The sequence below is a fragment of the Stylophora pistillata genome, chromosome 2 (assembly GCF_964205215.1).
Source record: "Stylophora pistillata chromosome 2, jaStyPist1.2, whole genome shotgun sequence".
NCBI classification, from domain to species: domain Eukaryota; kingdom Metazoa; phylum Cnidaria; class Anthozoa; order Scleractinia; family Pocilloporidae; genus Stylophora; species Stylophora pistillata.
In genome coordinates this window covers 41,818,319-41,836,909 of record NC_142520.1, presented here as the reverse complement: position 1 = coordinate 41,836,909, position 18,591 = coordinate 41,818,319, and the positions used below count along the sequence as shown (strand labels likewise).

Genomic DNA, 18,591 nt, shown 5'->3' with positions numbered 1-18,591 from the left:
AAATGTAAAAAATTTAATTGGGGGGACTAGTTATCTTCCATAAGAGGAACCCACGTCAGTTCAATAATTCTTAGACCAAGGATTCGATTGGTTCACCCACGAAGGTTCATTCTGACAACTAGTGGAGTTAATAAAAGTTTTAATTCATTCTCAAAAGGGGAGATTGAGAATCCGTTGTAGAAATAATAGGATTATTGCAAAGTAATAGTATTGTAACCACTTTTTTTACAAACTAATTGTGCAGCATCATAAAATTGACAAGGCCAAAGAATATTTTACCAAAATTTCGCGAACATCGATCGTGATCTGTTAATTTCTCTCTCGTTAATAGCAATGGTTTGATCGTCCGTGTGAGAGTAATCCTCAAAATGGAGTATTGTCGATGACAGCATCCGATGTTACAAGAGCGTGAGAGGAGGTCATTATATGAGCCCATATTTTCAAAACAACAAATCGTGTCTTCGAAAAAGAAAAATTTTTCCGCTCGGGCCCAACCTAACTCAGTTAATAAGCATCTTATCATATAACCTCTGTATCTTCCCCTTGATGTGTACTCTTAAAACTTGCATCTCGCTGAGCCAAACGCAGGATCTGCAGCCTCTCCCGGCCTTGCTTGCGCCATCACCTTCGACCCTAATACGGGGATTTTTGTATTATGTTTTCACATGAAGCGCATATGGGCCTTGCTGGTCATATGACGATATCTCTTAGCCTTAACCTTCCTCGATCTAGTCGTTAGTTCTCTCTCCTAGTTGTTACAGACTTCCTTAAGAGATCTGTTAGGAGAATAACGTATTTTATCAAGTTTCATCTAGTACTGAGCGGACTAGTTTTTCAATTCTTGCAAACTGCTTACTGGATAATGTATTCCTACTGCGTGAGGAACTAACGTGATAATGAGTCCAGGAAGTTGGGTGGTTAACCACGTGCACCCCAAAGTGATAGCTGGAGACCAAGTTACATGATTAGATTAAAAATGTGTATTATTATCCCCTTCTCCTTCATCCTTTTTTTCCTGACCATCATGCTCAGCAAGCTGTCCGTCAGGCTGGGCTGGACTCGCGGGCGTAAGGACTGGTCGTGAATCCTCTGTTTCTATTTCATAATCGGACAAAAACTGTTCTGGTATTCGACTGAAGCGGACCTCGTCATACGGAGTATCCTCTCCTTCTTCTCCTTCCTCTGCTGTTTCGTCTCCTAGCTCCAAGTAGTCCTACGGCAGAAGATCAATAGGCAACAAGCTGTTAAACTAATCTCGTGCCCAGTACAAACCGTGTAACTAACTGAAATGTAAGAACCTTACAACCTATTGGCCGTGAAAGGCCTGGGTACGAGGCTATAGTGTTGAACAGGCAATGTACTACCTACGAACGAAAACAGCAGAAACAACCAAAAACCAACAAATGAAAAGTACACAAGTGGACTTCCATTGGGAGTCATGGAAACGTTAAAGTCGTGAACTTACAAGGGAACTTTGAAAAGGAGTAGGGCGATAAGCTGTACTATAATATGGGTGGCAGCGCCCGCGAGCTAGATAAGCGAATCCTGTGTTCTGATTGGCTACCCGAGCGGGCAAGATTGGCCGCAAATAAACGCTAACTTATAGCTTCAATGCCAATCAGTTACTGTTAATCACCAAAAATCAATGAAACAGAGTAAATATTGAAATGGAGTAATGCTCATAAGAATTCACCAGCAAGCGTGCCGCTGCAACTTTTTTGCTATTAGTGAAGTTAGTTCAGAATCAGTGTCAAAATTTTTACTTGTAAAGTTGCTCACAAATTAAGTAAAGATGGCCAAGGCGATTACCATGCCACCTAAATTGGGTGCGGTCATGTGCACTATCGGTAGGCCATTGGCCATAGTAACCTCGATCGATATCTAGACCGATTGTCAATTGATATCTCTATCGATAGTCAATCGATAAATCAGTCACTAGTCAGCCAAGACATCGTTAGATCATCGGTAAAGTCTCAATCACCCATCGGCCGACTATCGGTCGACAATCGGTCGACAATCAAATCGCATGTCTGGGAAAATTGGCCGTCGTATCGATCGACTATCGGTGCATCGACTGTGGCTAACAACAGAACACACGATTTGATAGGTAAGATACTTTGAAATTACGACTTACAGAATCCTCCAGTAAGAAACTTTCGGTGAGCTTTACAATATCTTCGAAAGTTGGCCTTTTCTTTGGGTCAGCGTGCCAGCAACCTATCATGATTTCAAACCTGAAAAGCGATTAAAATGAGCTCAACACGTTTTAAAATGACACAAAAAGCAATAAACAGGGATTGATTTTTGTCCGATTATAGGTGACAATCAGAAAAGAGGTGACGAGTGCGGCCTCACATTGTACCTAATAGAGACATTTAGCAGTCAGGACGGAAACAGCTATGAAAACGTCGATTAAAAAATTAATTTGAATTTACAGTTAGAATTTCCTGAATAGCTGGATGTGTTTACTGTGTCTAGCGGCGCCACACCTCACGTTGTTAGGGAGCTTTAGCAACGACGACGGCGACGGCAACGAAAACGTCGTGTCGAAATCTAACTTTTCGTTTTTGTAACTCTGTCGAGGTTATTCCGATGTGTTTCACTTGGAAAATGCTGGCGAACTATTCAGGAACTATATCATTACGAACGGCGTTAAAGTAAGGAGAAAGAAAGAAAAATCAACCGTCATGCGCTCACGTTCTCGAGAAAACCTAAAGTTTGGTTATTTCACGTTGTTGTTTTGCCGAGAACGGCAAAGAAATGTTCCAAAATGTTAAACGCACGTGCAGGCCGATTGTTTTTGCTCATTAAGCCTATTATTTTCTGCCGTTCTCTTTGCCGTAGCCGTCGTCGTTGCTAAAGCTCCCTGTTGTTTGGCAGGAGACGGCTAAGAAATGCACAAAGTTTTAAAATGCGCGTGCCGAGGTATTACCAATTAGATCCTTTGTTTCGCTACGTCTTCATTGCCGTTGCCGTCGTGGTTTGCTTAACTTACTTACTTACTTACTGCCCATCATGGTAATGTGGTACATAGGTTTGCTTAAGATCACTAATAACTTACTCGTGTTCAGTCACATCAAGTGATTGATAACTATCGGAAGAAACTGAACTTTTACAAAATTCCTTTTATAAAAGTAGATCTTTTTTATTTTCCTACCACTAGGATTCAACGATTACAGGAATCGTAAACAAATTCAGAGTCCATAACTCCCGTTTGCTGTTCCCATTTATTGAAAAAAGTCCATTAAAATGAAAACATCCGTCTCAGAAATGTTGAACTACTCAGTCAGTCAGCCAGCCAGCCAGCCGGCCAGGAACCTGCTACTAGGCTCTCAGTGGCACTGGGAATGAAACTGTGAAACTGTGAAACCATCCAGCGGTCACCACTAATGGTGACACCTTTACGTCCTAAACTTATTTCATCGATTTAGGTCTAGCAACCGTTCCGGTTTGTGTGCGAGCGAGTTAAAAGAAAATGGCAGAATCCCTCACACTTATTTTACGTACATTTTGTCAGTGCATCCCTCAGGTCTTGGCAACCGTTCACCCCTCCTTAAGGCGTCAACAATTTCCAGTCCACCCAGACCAGCATACGGGACATTGGCTTTAAAAGAAACAAAGGCAAACAATAGAGGGTACTCTTGATTTATTTTGATGTGCTTTTATAGGGACTGGGAGTAGATTTGAGACATATTAGCGAAAAAAAACAAAAACAAAAACAAAAACAAAACAAAAAGAAATAACAGAAAACAAACAAACTTAGAAAGTCAATCCAACAATAAATAATGGCGATAGGACCGAGTTTTGTCCAATTCGGTCTGTAATAATAGGAGTGATTGACGGATGAAACACGGATAAAATATTAAACAGAAAAAAGGGCCAGTGCAACTCACCACCAGTTTCTACCTCCCACAAAGTAACGCCGTACGCCCATCTGATGTAAAAAAGAACACAAAATAAATAGATAACCAAATGTCGTTATTGGTTTACACAAGCACGACAGTTTCGAAATTATTGTCGATCACAGCTCTGCGCACAGATCTTCAGTGTTACATTTTAAAGTGCTACATGAAATACGACTCAGCTTACCACTACCTTAACTCTAGCTATGTGGTAAAATATCGTACTGCGAAATTTTGACGCTTGATACCCTCTTGGGGTTTGTGCCTAGCTTGTAACCAACTGAACCGACGGAGTTTTACCTCTGAAGAAGAGGAAGCACTCTGGAAAGTTTTCAGCAATAAAACACTTACACGTCACTTTCGGAAGTAAAGGAGTATTCCTGCAGTGATTCCAAAGCCATCCAACGGACCGGGAGTTTACCCTGCATTAGGTAAAAGATAATTTTGAAAAAAAAAAAAAGCTATATAAAACTCTTTAAGGACACAGAATACCTCTATTAAAGGAAATCTCACAACAGTTAAAAATGCCAAGGTCTGCAGATCAAAACAGTTCATCAATTCATACACCTTTATCAGATATTGTAAAACACGACTGCACGATGAGACAACGGAACTTTACTAAGTGAGATGCATGAACGCCATATTTCGAAATGAAAGAACTACAAGTCTTACCCCGGTTGTAGTTTCGTACGCCCCACTTTCGTAGATATCACGAGCGAGTCCGAAGTCAGCCACCATTGGAATGCGGTTTTTCCCTAAAAGTACGTTTCTGCAAGCAAGGTCCCGATGTACACACTGAAGAAACAATTCAATGGGCATTTTTATCAATGAATATTTTTGAGTTTTATATCCATTGGAGCCCCTGGAAGATGGAATTTTTGTTATCAGAAAATGTGGAAAGAGAAATCCTCAAAGACCAACAGGATCAAACGAATTTCTGTCTTGTCAAGATTTGGTTTTGAAGCTAGGACGCCTTTACCGTGTTTTACGAAGGGTGATATCTATTATCGTAGTTTCGACAGCCGCTTCTGTCTCTCCTCAGTTTTTCAAAACGGTTGACACGAAAAAGTTACATTGAGGACAAACCCGTGGTGTTTGGGGAAACTAAACATTCATCGCTAGGTATCCATGGTGGCGTCATATCTATTTGCGTGTTTTCTCGCCTCGAATTTTGCGCTGTCGTTCCTATGGCAGAATTTTATAATAGATATAAAATAGATTGATATGAGGGGTTGCGAAAAGAGAAATTGCCCGACCACTCTTTAATTCGCCTTGCCCTCTTAAAAAGGCTTTAACAAATACACCAATAAATTACCAACAGATGAAAACTTTGTGACTCGAATGAAACGCTTATGAATTTTATCATGGTCGTTTCCTACCTTCATTGTTGCCAAGTGATTCATTCCCTTTGCAATGCCGTGCGCGAAGCGAATTTTCTCAAGATCGGTTATTTCCTTGGACTCCACCTGCTCACTATCCTTTTTTTCTACGTTGACGTAATCAGAGTTTTTGTAGTTCTCTTCTCTATGCTTCCGAAGGTAATCCAGCAAGCAGCCGTTTTCAGCAAATTTAACCACGACCCACAAAGGACCTGGGGAAGAAACAAAGACATCCCGACTTGCGCATTTGAGGGTTAAGTTTACCCCTAGCAAAAAAAGGCACCGCCCAACGGTTTTTTATGGGCTTAGAGAGGCTTCTTTCACACAAACACACACACACACTCTCTTTCTTTCTCTTTCTCTCTCTCTCTCTCTCTCTCTCTCTCTCTCTCTCTCTCTCTCTCTCTCTCTCTCTCTGCTTTCTTATATTGAAAACTACTGCCAGATGTCAGGATCGCGGCGTCAGGAAGCATCAAAATAGCGTCACGTTGCTCTTTTCCCTGGTATGTACACCGAAATGTCGTCGTTCTACGAGCATTATTGTGAAATCTACTTGCTCAATTCAAGCACTTTGGCCTATCATTTGCCTACAAGTGTTGATGGGAGCATAACTTGACAAACAGTTTCTAAGTTGCCGTGTATCTGTTCAGAAAAAGATCGAAGATAGCGGTGAGAACAAGAAAAGAGGCACACGAAGCGCAGCCGAACGCAGCCAAGCGCAGCCGAGTTTGTCACTGATGTTCTCCCTACATTCGACGTCTTTCCTACATTGGACGTCTTCTGTGATCTAGTGCGGCACAGACCCGCGGCAACATGATATTTATTTGTTTCATAAAGTAAAAGAAAAACCTTTAACAAAATTTTGTTAATGGTGACGAACATCATGTATCCGTCTGGCCTCCAATAGATCATATGCAAGAGCCAATCAAAATGCATACATAAATATATTAAAATTTGTTAATTTAAATCTTATCTTTGTATTTATTTTCCTTTAAATGCATTGTTTAAGTTAATTTGACTGGTACTAATATGATGAGGCCCAGAAGGCCGAAACAGTACTGTCTGCAGTTAGTTATATATATATATATATATATATATTTACTTACTTACCCTACCCGTATATATAATGTATTATTGATACGTATGATTATTCATACTAGGAGACGTATATATTTTTAGCTGTTTATTAGTAGATAGCAGGTTCACATCAGCATTAGCTGCCATTTTTTCAACCTGCTTGACCAAATAAAGGATGTATGTATGTATGTATCAGCTTATTGTCAACGTTTGTGAATATATGGAAATCAAATATCTGAACCGCAGTTGAAGACATAAGTATGAGACCGATCTTAGCAGTGATGACCACTCCTTAAGCAGTAGTGAAAGTAAGGCCTGAAAAAAATTCAGGCCTGTACGGGATTCGAACCCATGACCTCTGCGATACCGGTGCAATGCTCTACCAACTTGGTTAACGAGCCCGTGGTCATTACTGCGAGGATCACTCTCATACTTATTTCAGCTTGTTGTATAACTCCTCCTGGAGTATACCACACTAAATCCTTGACGCGTGATAACGAGAAGGTATCAGAAAATGTCTAATTGAAACCATCTCCAGTCCAGCAGGTCGCGGATGTTTCAGTAAGCAAACGTGAAATGAAACAAAGGAAATTTTTTGAAGCAGATTGTCATACCTCACTCAAAGGAATCAATACAATTTCGATCTAATTTTGTAAAGCAAAGATTCTCACCATCGTCCGAGCATGCTCCAATCAAGCTGACCACATTCGGATGATTTCCGACAGAAGCCATAATGTTCAGCTCGTTAAACAAATCTCGTAACTCTAATTCAGTACCATGTTCTGGCAAAAAAAAAAAAAAGAAAAAAAAAAAGAAAAAAAAAAAAAACTCCCATGAGTGACCGAGACAAAATTTTCTCCTCAAAGTGTCAATGCAATATCAAGCAGACAAGTAATATGAACAAAGAAAAACATCAATGAAAGGATTAGTTTATCCAGTAACGTTAGAAATTCGACTCTTACTATCTGTCGTTTTATTGTTCACGCAGTTGTCAAATTCTGATATTTAAAAAAAGCCCTATATTGTAGACTTAACATAGTACTTACTTTTCAACATCTTTACAGCGCATTCAATGACTTTATTGTTTCGATTTAGGAATCCTTTCTTAACGACACCAAAAGCCCCAGAGCCAAGCTCATCTCCGATTTTGAGGTATTCCCGTGGGATTTCGGGCCAATTTCGATGAAAGTCCTCTGGCGGTCGGGCTGAATGGAGTTGTTGAGCATTAAACTCGTAAAGGTTTATGTCACTAGTTGGGGGACCGTAAGTTCTTCTCCCCTGCCTTAGTTGTAGCTAGACAATTGTAAATTACAAAAAATATATTAATAGAGCAAGGACCATGTCAGGCTCATGAAATAAGGGGAAATACAGGAGTATGACCACATAAAGAACAAAAAAACAAAATACAAAACAAAACACGCCACTGTTACCGAGAGTAACTAAAATAAGTTTCAAGGAAATTTCTAGAATGTTTAGTCATGCTGACTTGCACGCATGAACTTTCCGTGGAACTTTCTAGAAATTTTTTTTAGGTTTTGTTGTTATGATGCAATAGTATTGAAATAGATAAGTTGTAAGCTTCTGGAATGTTCAGGAATACTTTGTAAATGTGTAGAAGGAATCGGTCGTGTAGTAAGCTGTCGTCGGGAGTGACCGTAAGCTGTCGTGTAGTAAGCTGTCGTCGGGAGTGACCGTAAGCTGTCGTGTAGTAAGCTGTCGTCGGGAGTGACCGTAAGCTGTCGTGTAGTAAGCTGTCGTCGGGAGTGACCGTAAGCTGTCGTGTAGTAAGCTGTCGTCGGGGGTGACCGACTGTTTGGAAAGCTATACCAAGAGAGAGAACTGTTGTGGAAGATTGTTAACTTCAAGGAATTTGGGGAAAAAAATGTGAGTTTGTGAAGCGGTGAGCTAAGATATAGTTTGTAGAGGGCTTAAGTAAGATATTTAGGATAGCTACTGTATTGTCTGTTGGAGTCGCTCCTAAGTACGAATTATACACGTCATTTAAATATAAAAAAGGAATTGAGTTCATAGGATAACATAGTGTTTTTCTGTCGGTTGAATAATACCGTAACAACACAGAGACAAACAAACAACAAACAAACAACAAACAAACAACAAACAAAGCATGAAAATGACATCTCAGATGCTTTTTCAGGTGTTTCTGTGGAGTCAACGTTTTGAACTTCGATAGATTTCGCTTCATTGGAAACCATTGTCCAATTTCATACGATAAACAAACGTCTCAAACGGCAATGAAAAATCAGCAGTCACTTTGAGAGAAATTCCTCGTAAGAGGCTAGACACAAGATTTATAGATTTTGACGCAAGGAAGACAAGAATTACGGACATTAAAAATAGATGCAAACAAACCTCGTCTAGAGTAAACCTTCTTTCTTCATCCTGCTCGTTAGGGGGCAATTTGTGATGTTTACGGTAATACACAACAGCAACCACCACCGCAACTAATACAAGAACTGCTACAAGTACACCAACGACTATGGCGACAACTGGTGCGCCTGTAAGGCGAGCAATGCAGCAGGGTAAGAAAGGAATTCAACTAGGAATAAATTGATCGATGGAATCGTTTCCAGAGGCAACTTAGGAGAAAGACCATGCATTCATTGAAAGAAAAATACTCTTAACGCGGTAAGAACCAGGAACCGAGCTGAGGATGTTACAGAGGGGGGGGGGGTAGAAATGTACAAGCAGCATCGCTAAGTGGAGGGAAAAACAACAACAACAACAACAATAAAAACAGCAACAACAACAAAAATACTGAAAACACTAGCTAAAATATTGAACCAGCCAGCAAGAGCCCCGTCGACCCAAAGAAAACAGCAGCAATGAGAAATAATCATCAAATCAATATTCAATCGACAGCTCCAGTGGTGGATCCGAGTCTTGAGTTAACGGGGAACAGGAAGGGTAGAGGAAGGCCCGTTTTTGTTTGTGTGTGTTCACCTGCCGGCTTTTCTTCCCTCTGCGTCTATTTCTTTTTTATTTTTCTCTAAATGGGGGGGGGAGGGGTGGGGGGGTTACGGGGAGCCCGTGCCCTTCCCTGCATCCGCCACTGAGCTCGATACAAACACTTTACTTAGCACCTTTCAAGGTCAACATTTCCAACGGCTTCGACTCTCCCAGTCCTCCATCATTCTTCCTATGAGCCCTGACTCGTACAAGGTATTCGGTATCAGGTTCGAGATTAATCAGTGGTGCTTTGGTGACGTCAGCGCCCACAGTCATTTCGGTGACATAACCAGCGGTTCCACCCAGAACCTTTTTCATCTGCACAGTGAACTCACTGACTTCGTATACTTCAGCGTGGTGTGGTGGCTGCCACGTGACAGTGGCTTCTTTAGCTTGGATATCATCAAGTTTCAAGTTTGTCGGGGGAGGAGGTGGTAAACCTGCAGCACAATCAGAAATAGTTATCATCTTCTTTGCCTGTTGGACTTTTATCTTTTCGATCTCATCATCAAACTGTAAGGGTCCGTTATCTAAACAAAGTTCAGCCTGTGTTTAACAGAACCGCATCCTAAACAATCTCCAAATTAGCCAGACCTTTTATATGAACGTTCAGTTTTGTGAACAGTGTCAAGAAGACCGAAAGGTAACAGTGGAGGGACATATATTTAATTAAATGAACCCTCTCATGGAGAGAACCTGATGCCCACTGATTGCGTACATTCGCGGTTTAGGTTAAACCTCGTGTAAATAACCGGCCCCGAGTAATTTGCACGAGAGGTGCTCTGAAGACTTACATACCATATTCATAATATCACTGTGAAAAGAAGAAATAAAAGGCATACCCAAAATGGTGACGCTTTTAATAGGTAGCACACCAAAATATCCTGAATCTTTCATATTCAGGATTCCTTTTACTATTTCATCAGACGGATCTCCTTCTGTCGTGGTCGCATTGAAAACAAGTTCCATAGAGATTCTGAAGAACGAAAGCGCCATTAATATAAAGTTGTTTTCATGGGTCCAATAAGAATCATCACAGCGTTGTATTTTGATAAATACTCCGCGCTCAGCAAGCGCATCTTTTGTCCCTAACCTCTCTTGTTTCAAGGTTTCGCCGTTTTACCCTTCAAACCGCTCAAAAATCCGCCAGTTCTGAAGGAGTTTTTTCTTGTGACCTTTCTTTTCGTCTTCTGTCTCACTTTTGTTTTCATTCAGTAAAAGTTAATTCTTTCGCGTTCTATAACGCTTAAAACATTGCTTAAATCTTACTTTTTCTCCATATCTCTCCATTGAATAGACTTCCAAAAATTGATGGTTCTTGTAGCGCGTTAAGGACGCGACGCACATAATCATAAACCTGCTACTTATATCATGTTGACTTGTGTCTATAGAGTTGCCGAACTGCGAAGCAAACCACGATATTTTTCAGTTTGCTGTGAGGGAAGGGTATTCATTAAATCGAAGGCTTTGAAAATTGGCCATGGTTTATAAGCTCGGTCAAATGCAATCGGTTAAATGTATTACACTGGCCGAGCGTGGCGTTCATTGGAATTATTAAATTAAAAAAAAAAACAGATGTTAATAGATTTCATGGTTTGAATTTAGCGGTAACAGTCGAAGGATCTTGTATTGTAATCGTCCCGTTGAGAGTGAAAAGGTCTCTTGTCGGTGGAATTGACCGATCTTTCGAAATTCTCCTGACACGACTAAACTACTATTAATAAATGCAGAGCGTAAGTTTCTAAAGAAATTGTGGTGTGCATCTGCAGGGGTATAACCCGATAATTTTGTTTAATCAATTGAGTTGATAAAGTCAGTTCAGTAACCATAACAGAGAGATTCTAAAGCTTTGTGTGTAAGCCCTTCGTCATAGCGAACCACTATCCTCTGATTTGCTACGTCCGACAAAGAGCTAGTTAGTCAGCCTCGGAATCTCTCTACGGTGTCAAGTCACAACATCAACCAAGTTTATTAAACCAAGTTTTGTTGACTTCCTATGACTGCATCGCTCTTCGGCTCTGCTTACCGCCACATCAGTCCCTCACCCTGGTTCGGGTGAAAACTAAAAATGTTTTCACCTGGACGGCGAGACTACAAAATCGAGAAAAAAGGAGTAAATGTACATTTTATGCACCAAAAATCTCTTGAATACTTACTCAACACCTACACTTAGAACTGTCCGGGTAAGAAACACTCTCTTATCCTGTAGCTTTGAGGAGAAGTTTGCCACCTATAATGATATCACATATTGAACGATTATTTTATGAGCGTGAGTTGAATATAGTAATAATAATCTCATTTATTACACGACTCGGGCAGTCAGAGGGCCAATAACTAAAATCAACCAATCAAAATGCTCTATTGCCGGTCAATATTCTCTCAGTATTGGACTGGGCACTGTCCCGAATGGTCCCGAATGATACTGTACTTGTGTCCCTTTGAACATCAGTCGTATAATAAATCTCTTATTAACCAAGCTTGCTCGGGACCGTACTGGAAGAATATCGGCCCTCGGTCTTTTTTGTACGGACCTCGCTGCGCTCGGTTCGTACTGTCAAGACCTCGGGCCGATATTCTCCTAGTACGGCCCTCGCGCTTAGTTAATAAGATATATATCCAACAAGCGCGAGTGGAGTAATTGTTTTATCAATAACGCCCGAAAATATTGATAAATCTTCCCAACTTTATTTGTATAAAGAAGCGGACTGTTACAATGTACAAAAACGCTTTCGGTTTAACTCGTCTTCGCGCGCGCGCATGGTAAAAATAAACAATAGCCTCCACTTGGCGCGAAAATATGCACGGATGCTTGTCCGCGGACATTATCGCTTCCGAGATGCGAACGGTTTTCCGAGAGTTAAGCTCGTGGAAAGCAGTGAGCTCCACGGTCATTAGGCACAGACGTCGCTGAGCCCGGTGCGTGCGTCATGACCTCGAGCCAAATATTTTCCCGTCCAGCCCGACAAAACTTAGTCGATAAGTATATATATCTTATTAGAAGTTTTGTTGTGTAGTATCGCTGAGTATTTTTACGAGTTGTGCCGTAGTTTGACGAGCCCGTGGGGCGAGTCAATTATACAAATTACGAGTAAAGATACTCAGCGATACTACCCAAAAAACGTCTTATAAGTTATTTATTATCCAACATGCCAAATTGTTATTTCAGTGCGGGCGAATTTCGCGGATATTTATTTACGGGAAGTACGTGACAGAAGTACGCGAAGCGGAGCGGAATTGGCGCGTTGTCGTGTTATTGTTTCTATTTTCTTCAATAAATGAAGAAATTTCTTGGTTGTCTAGCTGTTTTTCTTCGTTCGATTCATCCAATAAACTTGGATCTATATTTGCCTGCCATTCCGACTCTTCTTCGTCAGAAATATGATTCAAATTGTCCGCCATTTTTTTTTTTGTAACTTCAATCCAATTCTTCGCTTGCGCGATGCGAACAGATATGTCTAACCGGTTATCTGGAGTACAAATACCGCGTGATATTTCTTCTCGTCTATGGCGTTATTTGTACTCTACGGAGTGTAGTTGGATAATAAACGGCAGTATTGCACCACCAAGTAAGGTCATGTGAGAACGCGCAAATATACTACTGCAGAACAGGGCAAAACTGATACGAAGCAACAAAATGGCCGTAATAAAAAATCTAAAGTTGTTGTTTTTTTTTTCGTTTTTTAGGCTTGCATTTTAAAGAAACGATCTTTTAAGCGCTATGGGAATTTTATTGTTGGATACAAAGAACGCTTTAATGGTTTCGAATGTTTTTTCGTCTTTCGCGTACTCCTTAGTTGATCGAAACGGATACACGGATAAAGTCATAGGACGTCTTTTGAAAACTAAAAAATCAAAAGAATAAAAAGTGAAATGATAGTGAGATAGTAATTATAATTTCTAATTCGAACTAACGGCAGGAATTTGTGCTCGCCCCTTCGGGACACGGAAAAATACTACGCAACTCGCAAAATATCCGCGCTTAGCATATGTTACTCCCGAATATAGTCTATATTTTAGCATGCGTCCCAGCATCACTACATCATCCACAAGTTAGAACGTAATGTTTAGCTTCTAAATCAGATCTAACCTCCGATTTAAACTGCTGAGAAAGGAAGCTGGTGGAGTCGTTATTTTGGTAGTGCGTTTGGAGTTCTGGGGTCCATTCCACTTTAATTTTCACTTTTACCGTCTCATAAACTGCCGATAAAATAATAGGAAGCTTGAATATTAGCCCAACAAACAAATAACACGCACACACAAAGAAAGCAACCAAACAGGTTTTGGCTAATACATCAAGCGGCATCATGATTCAGCAAGCTAAGTAAAGAGAGATTAAAATGTAACAAAACCTCTCAGGGTTGTCTGTAAATATATGGGAACTGTGTAATTAATTAAAATCTACTGTTTGCGCTCTATGGTTGGCTGTTGTCTGTGAGCGATCTTGCGTCAAGCGTTTGCAAGATTTCTCTACGGTTTAAAGTGCACCTAAACCCAAATTTTTTTTTCCGCTTAACGAAATAAGCTTATTTTATGGAGTATTTCTGTGCAAAAATTTTTTAATTTGCTCAAATCTTTAATTTTCTATGCCCAGTCAAAATACGGAGAATCGGCCGCCATCTTGCCCCACGACCGAGTTTAAAGAAGAATGGCTCTAGCGGGTAATGTGACGTCAAATCGAGAACACGAAAGTCTGCATCTCACACATTTTCACTTGTTTGGGAAGATTGTCGTCGATATTGTTCGAAATATGCCGACTAGGTGTGTTGTATGAAGAATGTATGAAGCGCGATACCCTCTTGCAAATTTCGCACGTTGCTACATCCTTCTACAACACACTTAGTCGGCATATTTTCGGACAATCATCGACTACAACCTTCCCAAACAAGTGAAAATGTGTGAAATGCAGACTTTCATGTTCTCGATTTGACGTCACATTACCCACTAGAGCCATTCCTCTTTAAACTCGGTCGAGGGGCAAGATGGCGGCCGATTTTCCGTATTTTGACTGGGCACAGAAAATTGAAGATTTGAGCAAATAAAAAAAAATTTGCGCAGAAATACTCAAAAAAGTAAGCTTACTTCGTTAAGCGAAAAAAATTTTTTGGGTTTAGGTGCACTTTAAGAAAGTTGCAAGTTTGCGAAAGAAAGAAGAGATAATGATCATAGTAATTATAACAAAAAACGGGCAAAAACTGTTCTTGATACCTATTTTGTATCAAAGTATTAAATTTCACGCCTTAGTTTTTCCTACTGCTCAAGTAGTGTTCATTACGGCCGAGATCACTTTGATATTCAACAAATAAATGTATGGTTCAGCGTTCTTCTTTTTATGGTTTAAATTACTAAATTATGTCGAGAAACCGATCAGTCCAAACTGATGGTATTTTGTTCCGTTCAGGAAGATGTAGGGACCAAAGAATACCTTCCACGGTCAGAAGTTGTCTTCAAAATTGTTGGCTTTATTGTTGTTAATAAAAATGAAGAGAGTCAATCCAAGAAAGTAAGTTTGCAACTGATTAATGGTAATTATCGCTTCGAACACTCAAATTCCTCAGTCAAGCTGATAATTTAACACGTAGGGTGTTGGTCCTTAGAAATAAAAAAACAAAAACAAAAACAAACAAAAAAAAACTGCGCTAAGAGTAAACCCCATACCTCCGACCAAAATTAAGCTAACATCGCCTGAAGCTGTTCCCAGACGGTTTTGAACCACGCACGTATAATTTCGCTGTTTGTCCAAATCCTCGACACTTGAGATGTGCAGGTTTCCGTTTTTTACTGTCAGCGTTTGAAGTATTGAAGTTTCAGGATCATTGGGGTCGAGTAAAATCACTGGAGTTCCCTGCCTGACATTTTTATTCGCACCGGGGCCATTCACTCTCCAATATAGAGACGGTGTTGGGAACCCTGAGTAGTTGCATGTTAAATTAACTGGATTGCCATGGTGCACATAGATCTTCTGCGTCGCGGGCGCTATTACAGGTGGGGCTAGGAAGAGAAAATAAGCGAATATTACCAATCAATATATATCACACGAACATCGCGGATTAATGACCCTATCCACTATACCTATTTTTATCGCCGGAACGATATATCGTTGGAACGATTTATCGTCGGAACGAGTTATCGCAGGAAAGCTCCGATATCTCGTCGATTTACAAAGTATCTTTCTGAGGTGACGATAAAATAAACGATGTATCGCCGATATATTGGGAGAACAAAGCGCGATATTCCACAATAATCGTTTGCATTACAATTGCATAGTACTGCATGGTAATAAAACTTGATAGCCACTTTGCCGACGCAAAGGAACCTTGGAGTCTGCGTAAGGAGAGTTGCTCGACGATTGCCAAAATGAGTTTAGTTTTCATTGCGTCCCCCTCCCCCCTCCCCTTCCCGTGTTTTTGATAAAATGTCAAAAGAAATTATACTCACCGCAGGGAGTGATATACTGATAAGTAGCATATTCCCCTGGTGCTGGAGTTGTTATCACCGACCCGTTCCTCACGGTTCCAACCGCCTTCACAGTGTACGTTTTACAGTAATCCAGAGAGGGGATAATCACGGAACGTGTGCTATTGTCCACAGTTATATTTTTCAGTTCAGTATTTCCTTCTAAAATAATGACCTCATAGCTGGCGACCTTTTCATTGTCAGAGGGTGCATTCCAACTCACATTAAGCGCGGTTTCATTTGGGAAGTGAGCCGTTAAACCAGGGACCCCTGCATATGAATAAATCAAAATCGAGTTAGTGTTTCTAATGGATTGATTCTTACAGATGCGTGGAAATAGGTCTCATGTATGTTTACGTCAGAATGCCATTCTTCTATCCTCAAGCCTCGCTTACACGGTGAGGAATGATAAATTCTTATAAAGGGCGTTCCCAAAATAACTGAAATCCAAGAGCAAACAAACACACAAAAGGATCTTCATGAAAATGACAAGGAAGTGGCAAAGATTCATGAAAATTTTAGTGCAAATGAGGTTTGGGGGTATACACTATGCATAAGAGCTATCAAAGAAATTTCAGAGATTGAACACTAAAGAATACATGTACTCAGTGGGCATCACAAGACCAAAATTACGAGGCCACAGGTTAAAAGGAAAGCAATATCTGCGATTTCTGTGATTTCAATTAAACTGTAAGTTTAATTTCGTCATTTAACATCCTCAAGCAGAAAATGATCTAACCTATAATCCATTCGTGGGTGCGCACTTCTTCCTTAAGATGGAATAAAATTAGTGATCCAAGACAAACAGAGTCATCATGAATCTGAGAGCTACTATCGATGACTCGACATTGGACCACAGGCAAACCAAGGTCAATGCTTCGGGTTCGTTTTCTTTAGTTGTTACATGGTTATAGATTTGTTTGTTTTGTATGTTTTCTTTGTATTGTTTTGATTGTGGTTTTTGTGGCTGTTGTCTTTTTTAATGTCATTTTCTCGTTGTTTTGTCCCTGATTGATTGTTTGTTTGTTTTTGTATGACTGTGCATTGTGCTGTACCTTGCGCATTCGTCAGGAAACCAATCTTCAGGAGTAACAGGAAAACGATTACCGTTATCCGTGACGTCATCTTTGTGGAAGATTTCCACGCTTCACTCAACATCTGTGCTGAGAGGAAAACAATAACTGTTTCATAAAACACAACTGATTTCTTATTTAATCTCTACGGGTAGCTCCAAATCAAAGTTAGGTAGAAAAACAAATTGAAATCGCGGAAGAAAAGAAAACCAATGGAAGAAACGAGGCGATGGTAGATGAGTAGCTTGTGTAGCTGGCGGTTTTGTGGGTGCTTGTACTGTGCGCAATGAGGCTTGGTACGAAAAATAGTTTTCTTCCACTTGCGGTTTCGCCGCTCATAGCTCTGCAAAAATCTGTAAAGCGTACACAAAAACACCAGCAACGCAGGGTCATAGGCAGAAGTGTCTTCCTAGCATTAGAGGGTTTGCATTCATCCTTCCCATAATTGCTGTACACTCATGAAAACCCTTCCTCACTGATCTCTATTACACTCTCCGTCGCCTTCAGCCATATAAACTTTAGGCTTCCAGATTACAATAACAGCACAATATAGTCTAGGCAACATGTCAATATTTATCGCTTGGAAGGAGAGGGGTTTTGGAGGTTTTAGGCTGTGTCACGATAAAATTTCTCTGAGTTCTCCCTTAGGCTTTATAATATTCTCATTCGCCCTCCCCCTCCCCCCCTCGCTCTCACTGGCAGTTCCCCCTCCATTCCCCCTCCGGTGACCCAAGCTCGATAAGGAAAAATATCGGATACGAGGGGGCGTCAATGACAGACTCCTAAATGTTGTCGTAGCGTGGTTTCCGCATTAGAGATTGAAAGCAAATGATCAGCCAACCGTAACAAAGGCACACATGCATTCCTCACGTAGCTTTAGAAGGAAAGTTGACATATTCCTCACGTAGCTTTAGAAGGAAAGTTGACATATTCATTTAGACCTTCATATGATTTAGAATCTAAGCAATACTTCTCTTTGCTGATCGTCGCTCAGTTTGATTTAACTTAAAATGTACTTCAAGTTAATTAAGTCGTTCACCGTCTCTGTATTTAAGCATTCCGCCATATGACAAGCTACTAATTATAGCTTATGTAAGTGATGATGCATTCTGTCAACCGAAGAGCCATCAATACTTCGAAAAATTGCCAAACGTGCATTTGCTCTAAATCCTATTGAAAAACCTCTCGGTGAAAGAAAGTTTAGAAAACTATCAGACAATACGAAGAGTACTTCGATTGGTGAATGCGTTGTTTGCCAAGTAGCAGCAACATACGTAAATATCTCAACCCCTCGGAAATTTTGATTTACTGAGACTTGTTTGGCGGACAACAGCAAGTTACAAGAACGTAAAAGTTGACGATTGACATTGAAATCTGAAATCACCCTCATCTGAAAGGACACAGAAGAATAGAAGTCCTAAAACTCGGCGAATTAGCTTATGATTACGGTATCACGATTACTGTTGTCGGTGACAGACGGAATTGTGTATTACAGCTCGACGTTTTTCACTGTCCCGCCGTGTCAATATTGCAAGACATTGCTCAATTCTTTTCTAAATTCGTTTCGTAAAAAGCATACACGATATCCAAAATTACTCATACTATCTTACCTGATAGTTAATGTACAGTACAACTGTTCGTGTTCGATGTTCCGTCTTGATGCTTCAGCACAAATCGACTGAAAGAAAAACCCTAACCTCTTGACTTCCTGCTCAGATTAGTACTGGATTAGTACTGGTG

At 40.4% G+C, this 18,591-nt stretch overlaps 1 protein-coding gene across 2 annotated transcripts; it reads right to left on the bottom strand.

The window, feature by feature from the left end:
- Positions 1-122: 122 nt before the first annotated feature.
- Positions 123-18,576, bottom strand: LOC111328130 (uncharacterized). Of its 2 annotated transcripts, none has more exons than XM_088747106.1 (18): positions 18,462-18,576; positions 16,834-16,941; positions 15,761-16,048; positions 14,981-15,313; positions 13,413-13,522; positions 11,482-11,555; positions 10,168-10,301; positions 9,460-9,765; positions 8,729-8,874; positions 7,405-7,651; positions 7,030-7,140; positions 5,282-5,493; positions 4,575-4,697; positions 4,254-4,324; positions 3,894-3,934; positions 3,508-3,604; positions 2,135-2,234; positions 123-1,213 (listed from the first exon to the last, which is right to left on the bottom strand). In XM_088747106.1, exons 2-18 carry the CDS (start codon positions 16,934-16,936, stop codon positions 971-973), a joined length of 2,739 nt encoding a protein of 912 aa, XP_088603232.1. In that variant the 5' UTR covers positions 16,937-16,941; positions 18,462-18,576; the 3' UTR covers positions 123-970. The 2 variants fall into 2 exon arrangements, with proteins under 2 accessions (XP_088603232.1, XP_088603233.1); XM_088747107.1 differs by having other exon boundaries at positions 16,834-16,936; positions 18,462-18,566.
- Positions 18,577-18,591: the final 15 nt, after the last annotated feature.

Excerpts from the sequence above, each read along its gene's own strand:
- LOC111328130 (XM_088747106.1), bottom strand. The coding sequence starts at position 16,936 with ATGTTGAGTGAAGCGTGGAAATCTTCCACAAAGATGACGTCACGGATA. Across the intron at positions 4,325-4,574 it reads CGTACGAAACTACAACCGGG|GGTAAACTCCCGGTCCGTTG; the intron begins GTAAGACTTGTA and ends TACCTAATGCAG. Across the intron at positions 3,935-4,253 it reads TTTACTTCCGAAAGTGACGT|ATGGGCGTACGGCGTTACTT; the intron begins GTAAGTGTTTTA and ends TTTTTACATCAG.